The 15,712-nt window shown below is 36.2% G+C and overlaps 1 protein-coding gene across 4 annotated transcripts in view; it reads left to right on the forward strand.

Annotated features, from left to right (window-relative positions):
- Positions 1 to 15,712, forward strand: part of APAF1 (apoptotic peptidase activating factor 1) — an 89,956-nt gene that overhangs the window by 20,086 nt on the left and 54,158 nt on the right. For all 4 annotated transcript variants that reach the window (XM_070789590.1, XM_019961138.2, XM_070789589.1 and 1 more), the window contains 7 exons: positions 3,208 to 3,446; positions 3,850 to 4,017; positions 5,063 to 5,194; positions 7,894 to 8,007; positions 8,449 to 8,633; positions 12,965 to 13,091; positions 14,359 to 14,484. In XM_070789590.1, the coding sequence (XP_070645691.1) occupies positions 3,208 to 3,446; positions 3,850 to 4,017; positions 5,063 to 5,194; positions 7,894 to 8,007; positions 8,449 to 8,633; positions 12,965 to 13,091; positions 14,359 to 14,484 (1,091 nt within the window). The remainder of the gene's footprint in view (positions 1 to 3,207; positions 3,447 to 3,849; positions 4,018 to 5,062; positions 5,195 to 7,893; positions 8,008 to 8,448; positions 8,634 to 12,964; positions 13,092 to 14,358; positions 14,485 to 15,712) is intronic.

The raw sequence follows: 15,712 nt of genomic DNA on the forward strand, positions 1-15,712 counted from the left end.
ACAGGTGGTGTTATCTGCATATCTGAGGTTATTGATATTTCTCCCGGCATCATGATTCCAGCTTGTGCTTCATCAAGCCCAGTATTTTGCATGATGTACTCTGCATACATGTTAAACAAGCAGGGTGACAATATATAGCTTTGATGTATTCCCTTCCCAATTTTGAACCAATCTGTTATTCCATGTCTGGTTCTAATTGTTGCTTCTTGACCTGCATACAGGTTTCTCAGGAGGCAGGTAAGGTGGTCTGGTATTCCCATCTCTTTTTAAGAATTTTCCACTGTTTGTTGTGATCCCCACAGTCAAAGGCTTTAGCGTAGTTAATAAAGCAGAAGTTGATATTTAGCAGTAATACTAGATGCCAAAATACATGAAACTACCGTAAAGTTTTAAGTGAATATGAACTAGAAATCTAGCATTCTATTCATACCAAGTCAAACAGGTGGAATCAAAATGTCACAAATTTTTGAGCTAGAAAAAATTCATAATTTTTATAAAATATATATTAATGCATACTATTTATATATGTATACAAAAGCTTTTTTACTACACTTGATAAAGGCTTGAGAAGACTACAACAAAAAAGATGAAGAAATTGGAAAACATTAAGTGAAGTGGAGCACTGAATATGAAATAGAAAAAGTGAAAAACTAGGTAAAAGTAAGAGGTCATCACATAGTCCAGTTGTTTTTAAATATGACTTCTCATTAGAAAGCTCCAAACATGGAGCTTTGGAGAAAAAAAGCAATACCTGGGCATTTGTATTTTTCAAAAAATTCCTACATAATTCTGATATATATCTGAATTTTAAAAGTGATTACAGGTTTTTCTATTAAATGGTAGTTTTAGTGATAATAGAATTCTGTTATTTTCTGTTGACTAATCATGGTACAGTGGTATTAAGTGAATAATAGTTACATAATTGCAACAATAAAAGATGTTTATCAGTTTTCACAATCAATAGCCAATGAAAAATAACAGATAATTGCAATTGGAAGCCATACTGAAAACATGATTAACCTAACAATATAAAATAATTACATAAAATTTGGGGGGTTATGTAGAATGATGTGTAAGTGAAAGTGCATACATGCTCAGATTTTCATCTGCCCAGCCAGTCTATGTATTCTTTTGGTTGGTGCATTTAATCTATTTACATTTAAAGTAATTATCAGTATATATGATCCTATTACCATTTTCTTAATCATTTTGGCTTTATTTTGTGTAGGCCTTTTCCTTCTCTTGTGTTTTCTGCCTAGAAAAGTTCATCTAGCATTTGTTGTAAGGCTGGTTTGGTACTGCTGAATTCTCTTAATTTTTGTTTGTCTGGAAAGCTTTTGATTTCTCCATCAAATCTGAACAAGAGTCTTGCTGGGTAGAGTATTCTTGATTATAGGTTTTTCCTTTTCATCACTTTAAATATATTGTGTCATTCCCTTCTGACTTGTTGTTTCTGTTGAGAAATCAGCTGATAGCCTGATGGGAGTTCCCTTGTATGTTATTTAGCGTTTTTCCTTTGTTGCTTTTAATACTTATCTTTGTCTTTAATTTTCGTCATTTTGATTACTGTGTGTCTCAGTGTGTTCCTTCTTGGGTTCATCCTGCCTGGAACACTCTGTTCTTCCTGGACTTGGTTGACTATTTCCTTTCCAATGTTAGGGAAGTTTTTAGCTATTATGTCTTCAAATATTTTCTTGGGTCCTTTCTCTCTCCCTCTTATCCTGGGACCCTTATAATGCTAACATTGGTGTATTTAATGTTGTCCCAGAGGTCTCTTAGGTTCTCTTCATTTTTTTTCCATTCTTTTTTCTATATTCTGTTCTGCAGCAGTGATTTCCACCATTCTGTCCTCCAGGAAAATTTTCCATTCTTCTGCCTCCATTATTCTGCTATTGATTCCTTCTAGTGTATTGTTCATATCTGTTCTTTAGTTCTTCTGCATCTTTGGTAAACATTTCTTGCGTTTTTTCCATTCTGTTTCTGAGATCCTGGATCATCTTCACTATCATTATTCTAAATTATTTTTCTAGAAGGTTACCTATTTCCACTTCATTTTGTTGTTTTCCTGGAGTTTTATCTTGTCTCTTCTTCTGGCACATAACTTTTTGCTTTTTCATTCTGATTGACTTTCTATAATATAGTTTTTGTTTTGGAGGCTGCGGGATTGGGCTGCTTCTTGCTTCTTCTGTCTGCCCTTGAACATGATAATTTAACATATGACATTCAGAAACTTTACTAGAATATTTAGTATTTTAGGTTCTTCACGGCAACCCACTCCAGTACTCTTGCCTGAAGAATCCCATGGACGGAGGAGCCTGGTAGGCCGCAGTCCATGGGGTTGCTAAGAGTCGGACACGACTGAGCGACTTCACTTTCACTTTTCACTTTCATGCCTTGGAGAAGGAAATGGCAGCCCACTCCAGTGTTCTTGCCTGGAGAATCCGAGAGACAGCAGAGCCTGGTGGGCTGCCATCTATGGGGTCACACAGAGTTGGACACGACTGAAGTGACTTAGCAGCAGCAGCAGTGTGGTACCCTAAATGAATAGTGATATTTTGTTGTTCATTCATTAGTTAAAATAATAGTTAATGAAGACACATATGTTATGCATGGGGTAAGATGAAGACATGGCCTGTGCTCTCAAAGAATAAAAAATATAGTGAGAGTCAAGCTTTAATTTTTTTTTTGTTGGGATTTTATTTCTTTTATTTTTACTTTCTGGCCATACCTTGTGACTTGTGGCATCTTATTTCCCTGAATTATTTTGCAGGGATAGAGCCCATGTCCTTGGCAGTCATCATGGAGTCCTAACCATCAGACCATCAGGGAATTCCCATAATTTTCAGTCTTATCCATTTAATGGCAAATCTTGAGCATTATCTGTCATTAAAATCTTTTGAAAAAAATTTACCAGTGGCATAATATTGTGATATATTTTCATTTATTTAGTCATTTCCCTGTTATTATTTAAAATTCTTTTACTCTTTTAAGCAATGCTGTAATTAACATCCTTAAATGAAATAGTTCTTATTTTTAGTAACTTCCTTAGAATAAATACTTGAAGTGAATCCAAGAGTTATGTATTTTAAGGCTTTGGATAGAATGCAGCAAAAATTCTTTCTGTGAGGACAGATTGATTCTTAATTTGGTAGTAATTTGGAAATGATACAGTATTAACACAGTGATTTTTATTTTTTTATTTTTTAGGTTCCCCTCTTGTAGTATCTTTAATTGGTGCACTTTTACGAGATTTTCCCAACCGCTGGGAGTACTACCTCAGGCAACTTCAGAATAAGCAATTTAAGAGGATAAGAAAATCTTCATCTTATGACTATGAGGCTCTAGATGAAGCCATGTCTATAAGTGTTGAAATGCTCAGAGAAGACATCAAAGATTATTACACAGATCTTTCCATCTTACAGAAAGATGTTAAGGTGCCTACAAAGGTAATAGATGGATCAACAATCTTTGTCATCCCCTTACGTGTGGCATGTAAGTTTTGGCTTTGTACTGAGGATATTGTTACAGAGGATATTAGCAAGATAAAACCTGTGTGCCTGAGGAGGTAGGGTAGAGGATGTAGAAATCCCACTACTCTTAGTTTCCTTCAAGGATTTGGTGTTGAACTCAGGTGAGTTGCCTGTTTCTCAGTGATTTTCATGAACCTGAAGAAACATTTGACTTCTTCAGAACTTTCTCTTTTTTATCTTGCTGCATATTTGTACTTCTTATCAAATGGAGATATTATTCAGGGATTTAAATACATGATTTTTTTGTGTGTTACTCTCTTTATCTGCAATCCTGGCTCACTGTACATTGTGGCACATTAAATGCTTAAAATGTTCCTAGGTGTTATGTATCCTTTGGGACTTGGAAACGGAAGAAGTTGAAGACATATTACAGGAATTTGTTAATAAGTCTCTCTTGTTCTGTGACCGGAATGGAAAATCATTTCTTTATTATTTACATGATCTGCAAGTAGATTTCCTTGCTGAAAAGAATCGCAGCCAGCTTCAGGTACTTGCATCTCTGTACATTCCTTTTTTTTTTTAAGTTTTTATTTTGAAACGATTTTATACTTATAGATAAGTCTTATAGAATTTTAGTATAGAAAATAGTATAGTTTCTGTGCACATACCTTTACCTTGCTTCCCTCAATGTTAACATCTTAATAACTGCAATACAGTTATCAAAGCCAGAACATTAACATTGACTAAATACTGTGCCTTACTTTCCCTGGAGATGGGAATGGCAACCTACTCCAGTATTCTAGCCTGGGAAATTCCACAGACAGAGGAGCCTGGCGGGCTGCAGTCCATGGGGTCGCACAGAATTGGACATGACTGAGCGACTAACAAGAACAAGAAAAGAACTGTTAACTGATACTTTATTTGAATTTCGCCAGCTTTCCCATTAATGTCCTTTTTGTAGATCAGATTCAATTCTGTTTCCCATATTACATATATTGTCCTTTCCTTAGTTTACTCAAATTTAGGAAAATGCCTCAGCTTGCTTTCTTCCCTGGTCCCTTTGGAAGAGTACTCACCAGTTATTTTGTACAGTGTTCCTTAGTTTGGGTTTGTCTCATGTTTTTTCTTGACTAGAGCAAGGTTATATATTTTTGGCAGTAAAGGTGCTACAGAGGTGCTGTGTGTCCTTGTCAGTGCATCAGACCCAGGGTGTTGATAATGGTTTATCAGTGATAGTAACATTGATTACCTGGTTAAAGTTTCTCCACTGTAAAGTTACTGTTTTTTCCTTTTGTAATTAATATGTGTCTTGTGGGGAGATTCACTGTACCTTTTCTTGGTAGTTACAGCTTTCGACTCTAGAGCCGAGGGCTCAGGAATTGTGGCACGTGGGCTTAGTTGCTCAGTGGCATGTGGACTCTTCACAGACCAGGGATCTAACCCATGTTTCCTGCATTGGCAGGTGGATTCCCATCTGCTGTGCCACCAGGGAAGTCCTGTACATTCTTAAATAGCTTTGGAAGATGGGGATTCTGTGATGCTTGGGGTATGAAATTGCTTCTGTCTTCTGAAATGTTGAATTTGGGTTTCAGGATCTCCACAAGAAGATGGTCACTCAGTTCCAGAGACATCACCAGCTATATTCTCTTTCACCAGATCAGGAGGATTGCATGTATTGGTACAGTTTTCTGGCCTATCACATGGCCAGTGCTAATATGCACAAAGTAAGATGGCTCATTAAGAAACATTATTTTCTTTGGTCTGACTTTTATTTTGTCTTATGTTGAGAATTTTCTTTCACTAGTAAAAGTAGGGTTATACCCTATGTAAGTAATTTAGTTTTTGTTAACTGTTTTTACCTGCAGGTACCTTAGTAACTGCAGTAAGTGAACCTCCTAAAAATTAACTCTCTTCATACCAGTAACTATCTTTGTGGGTGATACGGATTTGTTTTTAAGTTTTGAGAGGAAATGGAGGCTGGGAAAATGTATTCATTCAGTAAATGTTTATGGAGTGCCTGTTGTGTACTGGTATTGTTCTTCATTATGAACAACATTGTGTGTGTGTGTGTGTGTGTGTGAGTCGCTCAGTCATATCTGACTCTTGCGACCCCATGGACTTTAGCCCACCAGGCTCCTCTGTCCAAGGGATTCTCCAGGCAAGAGTACTGGAGAGGGTTGCCATTTCCTTCTACCACTTCACAAAGTCCCTGCTCTCATTGAACTTACATGCTGGGGAGATACTGATACAGGACAGATAGATTTCTACTATGTCAAGGGATAGTAGGTGCTCAGAAGAAGGAAAAAGCCTACATGGAGAAAGGAAGTGATGATTTTGGTGTTGGGATCATCATGATTTGCTGAGAATTTGATGTGTATCGTAAGAGAAAGAGGAGTCAAAGATAACTTCAAGCTTGTACAGTAGAAAGATTGGAGTTGCCGTGAACTGAGATGGGAATAGCTGTGGGTCAAACAAGTATTTTTCCAGGGATAATGGGAAGATTAGGAATTCATTTGGAATATATTAAGTCTGGTGTACATATTAAGATATCTGACTGAAAATACTGAGCATATAGTTGGGTATACCAACCTGAACCTCTGGGGAAAGTTATGTTATAAAGATAAAATTGGGGAATCATCAGCACATAGATGATATTTGAAGTCATATTCAAAACGTTAACATTTTAGAAAACATATGTGCTTTGAATAATTTTTGTATGCTAAGGTATATTGTCCCTTGATTATGAATATGGTGTATTGTAGCCTGTTTTTTTCCACCTAGCAAAATAGTTTGTTTAATAATCAACATTGGAATGATGGTATTCCAATAAATATCTGTGCTCTAATTTACTTAGACTGTAGTTATTGAACATTTAGGTTGTTTTCAGTTTTTTTCCCCCTTTATGATGATGTAATGAAATTCTTGTTTGTCTTCACACCTGTATTATTTCCTTTGGAAATGCCCTGAAGTGAAATTACTGGGTCAATGCACCTTTTAAAAACATTTGATATGTATGATAGTGTCATAGGACTCAGTTCCTTTCATTTTTTTTTAACCTTTTTTTCCCTTGATTTTTAAGAATAGTGGCTTACTTTCTTTGGAAAACTGAAGAAAAAATTAAATGAAGATCACAACCATTGCTAATGCTTTTGTGTGTAGTTTTCTAGATCATTTTGCTGCTCAGATACACACACCTGTTGTTTAAAACCAGAATGGAATCTTGATAGGAATATAGTCTTATATTTTATTTTTTCTACTTAATTGTATTTTATGGTTATCTTTTTATGCCAGTTAATATAGACTGATATGATTTTCTTTCGAGCTAACATTTTTTATATACTTAAAAATTTTTTATTTGGCTGTACTGGGTCTTAGTTGCCGCATGGAAATGTCTTAGTTGTGGCATGTGGGAGGATCTAGTTCTCCAATCAAGGATTGAAGTGGGGCCCTCTGCATTGGGAAGGCAGAATCTTAGCCACTGGACCACCAGGAAAGTCCCACTAATTTTTTAAACATAATTTTTAAAAGTTGTATACTATTTAATTGTATAGCTATATTATGGTTGGTCAGTTGCTTTGGGGATGGTTAGATTACTTAAGCACACTCAACTGACTTATTTTCTTAGGACACATTTATAAGTGTAATGCTGGGTTGATGATGTATACAGTTTGAATTTTAATGTAGATTGCCAAACGGTCCTCTAGAAGAGTGCTCTGATTTACATCACTGCCAGCAGTGTACAAGAGTGACCATTTCGTCTTATTCTAGCTAATATTCTTATCATTCCTTTTAGTCTTTAAAAATCTGATAATAATAAATTGTAAATCTTTGTTGTTTCCCTTTGATTATTGGTGAGATTCATGACCATTTGTATTTTTTTATTTTGAGTTGGCTCTCATCCTTTGCCTTTACCTGTTTTTCTATTGGAGTGTTTGTCTTTTTCTTGTTATAATTTTTATAAGAAAAGATAATAAGTTCTCATCTACTATACATTTGTAAATTATTTTCCTGTTTTATTTTTTGTCTTAAATTTTATTTATATTGATTTTTAATGTATTGAAGATTGGAGTTTATATGTAGTTAAATGCATCACTATTTTTCTTTCTGATACTTTGTTTTGGTGTCATGTGTATGAAAATTTCCTTCACCCCAGGGTTACAAAAATAGTAAATATCTGTATCTTCTGGTGGTTTTTGAAGTTTGTTTTATAGTTAAGTCTTAATGGTCCAACTGAAATTTGAGTTAAGCTGTGAGGTTCATTTTCTGTTTCTTTGGAATTATTAATGATATGTTCCTTTTTGTCCTTAAATTCTAGATATCTGCTAAGTTTCTCTCAGTAGTGTTAGGGTAATGATGGCAGATTTAAAATGCTTTGATCTCTTTAACAGTGCTCCTGATCTTACTTTTTTTTTTTTTTTTTAAGGAACTGTGTGCTTTAATGTTTTCCCTGGATTGGATTAAAGCAAAAACGGAACTTGTAGGCCCTGCTCATCTGATTCATGAATTTGTGGAATACAGGCATATATTGGATGAAAAGGTATATATTAATATTAAAAATAAGTCCTTAAAGGACATACGTTTAATTCTAGGTTTAATATTGAGCAAAATAGAAGAGGTGAAGAGCAAGAATTTCCTTACTTTAATCTGGATTAGTCTGATTATTTTGCCTACTCTCCTACTGGGAATGTGGATAGTATTGAGATTTGAAAGCTGGGAAGTAAAGTGTTCAGTGATTTCAAAAATTTTTTTTTTAGGAAAAAGAATGTGTTAGAGCAGTATTTTGATAATGAGATTTTTTTTTACCCTGTGTTTAAAAGTCTGAAGAGGATCACTGTGTATTTGTTACCTAATGGTTGGCTATTTAATTTTAGCTCATATAGAGAATATTTAAGCCTTTAAAGTGACAAGATCACAGAAACAGAAAAATGTCTGATCTTGGCTCTGGTTATGTTTCTAAGCAATTCCATTTTGTTCATAGGATGGTATAGACTGTGAGAATTTCCAGGAGTTTTTATCTTTAAATGGACATCTTCTTGGACGACAGCCATTTCCTAATATTGTGCAACTGGGCCTCTGTGAACTGGAAACTTCAGAGGTTTATCGGCAAGCTAAGCTGCAGGCCAAGCAGGAGGTCGATAACGGAATGCTTTACCTGGAGTGGGTGTAAGTAGGTTAGGAGAGAAACCAGAGGGAGCAGAGCGCTGACTATGTCATTATTTCTCAGGTAGCAAATACATTCACTCCAGGAAGATTTAACTACTTCCTAGAAAGGGCTGGAACTTTTAATAAGCATTCTTGTTGAAAAGTTCTAGAAAAGTAACCGTATATTTTCAAAGAGTCCATTGAAATAGGTGCTTGCCTATAAGTTGACTTTGGACAAGTCATCCTAAATATTGGTATAAATGCTTTACTTACTGTAATACATTGTAGTAGCGAAGAGCACTGTTTTTGAAGCTACAAACCTAGGTTTGTAACTCAGTTCTGGAACCTTAAGAGTTTTGTGATTTTTGAACAAGTTACAGGTTACTTTCCTTTCTCATACATCAAGTAGTGATAACAAACCTTTAAAATAAGTTCTATTTTTGTGACGATTCAAATGAGATATTGGATATAAAGTGATGAGTACTTTGCCTCGCATATAGCCCTTATTGGGCTTCCCTGGTAGCTCAGCTGGTAAAGAATCCATCTGCAAGGCAGGAGAACCAGGGTTGATCGCTGGGTCAGGAAGATCCCCTGGAGAAAGGAATGGCTACCCACACCAGTATTCTTTTTTTTTTTTATACAGAATGACAGTTTTATTTTCCACAATTGTAGTGATCTGATTTTTGTGTTTTTTAATTGATTAATTAATTTACTTTACAATATTGTATTGGTTTTGCCATACATTGACTTGAATCTGCCGTGAGTGTACATGTGTTCCCCACCCTGAATCCCCCTCCCACCTCCCTCCCCATCCCATCCCTCTGGGTCATCCCAGTGCATCAGCCCCGAGCACCCTGGATCATATACATCAAACCTGGACTGGTGATTCATTTCACTATATGATATTTTACATGTTTCAATGTCATTCTCCCATATCATCCCACCCTTGCCCTCTCCCACAGAGTCCAAAAGACTGTTCTATACATCTGTGTCTCTTTTGCTGTCTCACATACAGGGTTATCCTTACCTTCTTTCTAAATTCCATATATATGCGTTAGTATACTGTATTGGTGTTTTTCTTTCTGACTTACTTCACTCTGTGTAACAGGCTCCAGTTTCAGCCACCTCATCAGAACTGATTCAAATATATTCTTTTTAATGGCTAAGTAATACTCCATTGTGTATATGTACCACAGCTTTCTTATCCATTCATCTGATGATGGACATCTAGGTTGCTTCCAAGTCCTGGCTATTATAAACACTGCTGTGATGAACATTGGGGTACACGTGTCTCTTTTGATTCTGGTTTCCTCTGTTTGTATGCCCAGCAAGGGGATTGCTGGATCATAAGGCAGTTCTATTTTCAGTTTTTTAAGGAATCTCCACACTGTTCTCCATAGTGGCTGTACTAGTTTGCATTCCCACCAACAGTGTAAGAGGGTTCCCTTTTTTCCACACCTCTCCAGCATTATTGCTTGTAGACTTTTGGATAGTAGCCATTCTGAGTGGTGTGAAATGGTACCTCATAGTGGTTTTGATTTGCATTTCTCTGATAATGAGTGATGTTGAGCATCTTTTCATGTGTTTGTTAGCCATCTGTATGTCTTCTTTGGAGAAATGTCTGTTTAGTTCTTTGGCCCACTTTTTGATTGGGTCTTTTATTTTTCTGGAATTGAGCTGCAGGAGTTGCTTGTATATTTTTGAGATATATTGAGATATTATGAGATATATATTTTAATTCTTTGTTGCTTTGTTTGCTATTATTTCCTCCCATTCTGAAGGCTGTCTTTTCACCTCGCTTATAGTTTCCTTTGTTGTGCAGAAGTTTTTAATTTTAATTAGGTCCCATTTGTTTATTTTTGCTTTTATTTCTAATATTCTGGGAGGTGGGTCATAGAGGATCCTGCTATAGTTTATGTCGGAGAGTACCCACACCAGTATTCTAGCTTGGAGAAGTCCATGGACAGAGGAGCCTGGCGGGCTCTGGCTCTAGGTTGCCTGGGCTTGACTCCCAGCTTGTGCTGTTTTTCAGTTGTGTATTATTAGAAGAGGGTTACTCAGCGTCTCTTGCCTAGTGGTACTATTTCATAGCATTATTGTGAGGATTAAATGAATGTGTGTGTATATGTAAACATAAATTTGTAGGTTGCTTAGAACAGTACTTAGATCTTAGAAAGTACTCCATGAATATTAGTAGTTGTTGTTAAGAATAAATAGCATTTAGTATTTTGCCTGGTTTATATAGTTGGTATAATATATACAGTTGAATTTGTGTCTTAGTGATTAAAATAGAATTGTAATACTTGGTCTCATAATCAGATGGACATAGATTTAGTTCTTGTTCTCTTTTGAATTGTTGAGTTTGTTATTATTTTTTCTTTTTTTTCTCATTTCATCAGTTGTATTTCAGCCCTCTGATGCTTAGTCATTCATAACTGTATCATTGTTTTTTCTTTTTTTCTGGCTCTCTGGCTTGTGAGATCCCAGTTCCCTGACCAAGGGTGGAATCCGTGTCCCCTACAGTGGAAGCATGGAGTCCCAACCACTGGACTGCCAGGAAATTCCCTTTATAGCTGTATTTTTTAATAAATTGATTATTTTTGGTTGTGCTGGGTCTTCATAGTTGCGTGGCTTTTCTCTAGTTGCAATGTACAGGCTTTTCATTGTGGTAGCTTCTTGATGCAGAGCACAGGCTCTAGGGTGCACAGGCTTCAATTGTTGTGGCTCTGGGGCTCTAGAGCTTAAACTCAGTAATTGTGTTGCACAGGCTTAGTTGCTCCACAGCATGTGGGATCTTCCTGGGTCAGGTATAGAGCTCATGTTTCATGTATTGGCAGGTGGGTTCTTTACTACCAAGCCACTGGGTAAGCCTTAACTGGGTTTGACCAGGTCATGTTCAAAGAAGCTTTATTTTTCAGTACTAGAAAGCTTTTCTGCTCTTTCTGTAGAAAATTTAGGTTCATATAAACTTAATTTAACTGAGTTTCAGCTTTCAAAGAAATCATTTATTCATAGATTCATTTGTTATTTAATACCTTTTGGCTATATGTGCATCATTGTGACTGGTCAGTTTCCGAATTTTGAGAAATTGAGTAGATAGTGGAAAGTAGTTTCTTAATCTTATTCTCTAAACTTTGCTGGTAACTTACCTGTTTATCCTCTGGATTCTCATCACTCTAGTTCTTGTAGCTTGTTTTTTATCACTTCTAGTGAAGTTTCGGAGAAGGCGATGGCACCCCACTCCAGTACTCTTGCCTGGAAAATCCCATGGATGGAGGAGCGGTGCGGTCCATGGGGTCGCTGAGAGTCGGACACGACTGAGCAAGTTCACTTTCACTTTTCACTTTCATGCATTGGAGAAGGAAATGGCGACCCACTCCAGTGTTCTTGCCTGGAGAATCCCAGGGACAGAGGAGCCTGGTGGGCTGCCATCTATGGGGTCCCACAGAGTCAGTCGGACACGACTGAAGTGACTTAGCAGCAGCAGCAGGCAAGATTTAAGTCTGATTTACCTTTGTGTTCCCTTTTTTCCTTTGGTCTATTTTGTGTGTGACACTTGCTTAGAATAGGTATCATTACTTACATTTACATATGAGGAAAAGGAAACTTACTAGCTTACGTTATTTGTGTGCATTTACACATCCAATGAGTAGTAGAACTAGGGTGGCCTTTTAGGTTTGTCTGACTCCTAACCTTTGACATTTAAGATGATACCATTTAACATACTTATTCATAGTAACTGGGGTGTGTGTATGTGTGTGTGTAATTCAGACACTGTTCTGATGCTTTCCCCATTTTAAGTATGTGCATTCCATTCCATTATCCTTTAGCCCTGTAAAGTAATACATATAGTAGTGGAGTAGTATTTAGTAGATTAAGATACAAAGAAAATGACATTTTTTCCCTCTATATTGGAATTATTAGAGAAGAGCAGTTTTAAAGTGCACATCATAATGGTGGGTGTAATGTCATATTTTAGTTAGGGAATGAGCTTCATTTTGGTATAACTCTTTCCTTTTAAAGAGGATGGAGATTTTTTTGAGGTTTTTCCTTTCATGATGTTTTCTCTGCACATGTTGTTATTAATGTATCAGAGGAAAATAAAAAATGACGGGTATTTGATTAACTAGATATTTATAATACATGATAGGTTGCTTGATACAGGGTAACTTTTATCTTAAAATGCTGCTTTCTGTTATGCTTTTTTACTTCAGGTGATTTCTGCTGTCATTTACATGTTGGTAATGTAAGAGTTTTGTATTTTTTGGAGCATAACTGTGTTAAAAGAGTTTATTATGGAAAGAAAATGATTACTTTTATTTGGTTTCTGTTCAATTTTTCCTTATATTTAGAAACAAAAAAAACATGAAGAACCTCTCCCGCTTGGTTGTCCGCCCCCATACAGATGCTGTTTACCATGCTTGCTTTTCTGAAGATGGTCAAAGAATAGCGTCTTGTGGAGCTGATAAAACTTTACAGGTAAACCTCTCTCTTAAGAAAAATTGAGTCATGTACCTAATACTGGGTGTATGTTTTTTTTTTTCTTTTTTGGCCATGCCACATGGCTTGTGGGATCTTAGTTCCTCAACCAAGAATTGAACCTGGGCCCTAGCAGTCAAAGTGCCGAGTCCTAACCATTAGAGTGCCAGGGAATTCCTGTGTGCATATTAGAGTATATTTCAATTCTGAAACTCAAGAAAATTACACATTAGGAGTAGAGGAACGTTCAGATCTCTTGAACATCTTATGAAAGATTTCTCTATAGATTTAAAAGATACGGTGGTGTGTTTTCATAATTCTAAACTTGCCAAGTGTTGTAGAAGGACCTTTTACCTTAGCATTCAGTTACTGTCACCCATGTGCCAGCTAAGGGTAATGAGGAAATGATCATTTGGTTAAAGGACAGAAGGATGTCACAGTGTAGTGAACAGGGCTCTGATTAAAAAATGCTGATTAAATCAAATACCTGTTTTATCACAGGCTTGGGAAAATTTCTGACTGTAAATAGGAGTCGGACTAGACTATTTCCTAAGGTGCTTGAAGGTGCTTTCTTTAATTTCTCATTTGTTTTCAGACAGTATGATTGAGTGCTTTTCTTTAAATTGGTATTGAACATTTTGATTTTGAAGGAAACAAAAATTAGTTTTAAAACACTTAAATTTAAGATTACAAAGGACTTCCCTGGTGGTCTAGTGGCTAAGACTCCACATTCCCAGCTCAGGGGGCCCAGGTTCGATCCCTGGTTGGGGAACTAGATTCCACGTGCTGCAACTAAGAGTTCATGTGCTACAACTAAAAAAGATCCTACATGCCGCAAGTAAGACCTGATGCAGCCAAATAAATAATATTTTTTAAAAAATTAAGCTTGCAAGGCTGTGATTGTAAACCTTACTTCTATATGTGTACTTGATTACCACGTGTATTAATTTGGCTTTTGAGCCACAGAAAGCATATTGAATGATTTGTTTTCTGTTGATTGTTAAGAATTTGCTAAGCTGTTTTCAAGAACCGAAGCTATCCTGTCAGTTCTTTTTATTGATGTTATAAGCATTTAACAAGAGACAATTTTCTTTTTTATGTTAAGGCATATGAATTCTGACAAATTTTGATTTTTTTGGATTGATATTGCCAAGGTTCACTTCTCTTGCAAAATAATAGTGTTTAAGATCTTTTAAAGAAATATTTATTCAATGATGACCCATGGGTAAGCAGTTATAGTAAAAAGATCTTATTGTTGTGTGTATAGGTATTCAAAGCTGAAACAGGAGAGAAACTTCTAGAAATCAAGGCTCATGAGGATGAAGTGCTTTGCTGTGCATTCTCTGCAGATGACAAATTTATAGCAACCTGCTCAGTGGATAAAAAAGTGAAGGTATGGAACTATTTTCCTCTTGAGTTGTAACCACCATAAAATTCATTTTCTTTTTCTGTTATTGAGGGACTAGAATAAGTTGGGTTAAAGGACTCTTGCCTGTTGATCTACTAACTTGAGGCCAACCAGTTTTTATCCATTATAAATTAATGCTGTCTAAAATTTTTTTATTTATAAGCACCAGCAAAAATGCTTAGGTTGATCAGCCCATGATATTTATCAGACAGCTGGAAAAAACAATTTCAAATTAATGAATTTGCTGGCCATTTATTGATAAGTTTGTGGGTTAAATATCAGTTGAAATCTCTGAGTGTATTGTGATCGGAAGTGTTGTTGCACAAAATTATTATCTGAGTTGACTCTTGTTGTAAAATATATAATCTGTGAAATGCAACCCAGATTTTTTATCTTTATGAACTGTCTTGTATTCAGTGCAAAACTAGATGAATAAACATACTAACAGTCTACAAAGTAAATAGAGAAAATAAAACCTATTGATTTTTACCTTTAATTATCACTATAAACCGTGGAAAATTCTTAAAGAGATGGGAATACCAGACCACCTGACCTGCCTCTTGAGAAACCTATATGCAGGTTAGGAAGCAACAGTTAGAACTGGACATGGAACAACAGACTGGTTCCAAATAGGAAAAGGAGTACGTCAAGGCTGTATATTGTCACCCTGCTTACTTAACTTATATGAAGAGTACATCATGAGAAATGCTGGGCTGGAAGAAGCACAAGCTGGAATCAAGATTGCCGGGAGAAATATCAATAACCTCAGATATGCAGACGACACAACCCTTATGTCAGAAAGTGAAGAGGAACTAAAAAGCCTCTTGATAAAAATGAAAGAGGAGAGTGAAAAAGTTGGCTTAAAGCTCAACATTCAGAAAACTAAGATCATGGCAAATAGATGGGGAAACAGTGTCAGACTTTATTTTTCTGGGCTCCAAAATCACTGCAGATGGTGATTTCAGCCATGAAATTAAAAGACCCTTAGTCCTTGGAAGGAAAGTTATGACCAACCTAGACAGCATATTAAAAAGCAGAGACATCACTTTGTCAACAAAGGTCCGTCTAGTCAAGGCTATGGTTTTTCCAGTGGTCATGTATGGATGTGAGAGTTGGACTGTGAAGAAAGCTGAGTGCCGAAGAATTGATGCTTTTGAACTGTGGTGTTTCAGAAGACTCTTGAGAGTCCCTTGGACTGCAAGGAGATCCAACC

This window comes from Bos indicus, chromosome 5 (genome assembly GCF_029378745.1).
Source record: "Bos indicus isolate NIAB-ARS_2022 breed Sahiwal x Tharparkar chromosome 5, NIAB-ARS_B.indTharparkar_mat_pri_1.0, whole genome shotgun sequence".
In the NCBI taxonomy this organism is placed as follows: Eukaryota; Metazoa; Chordata; class Mammalia; order Artiodactyla; family Bovidae; genus Bos; species Bos indicus.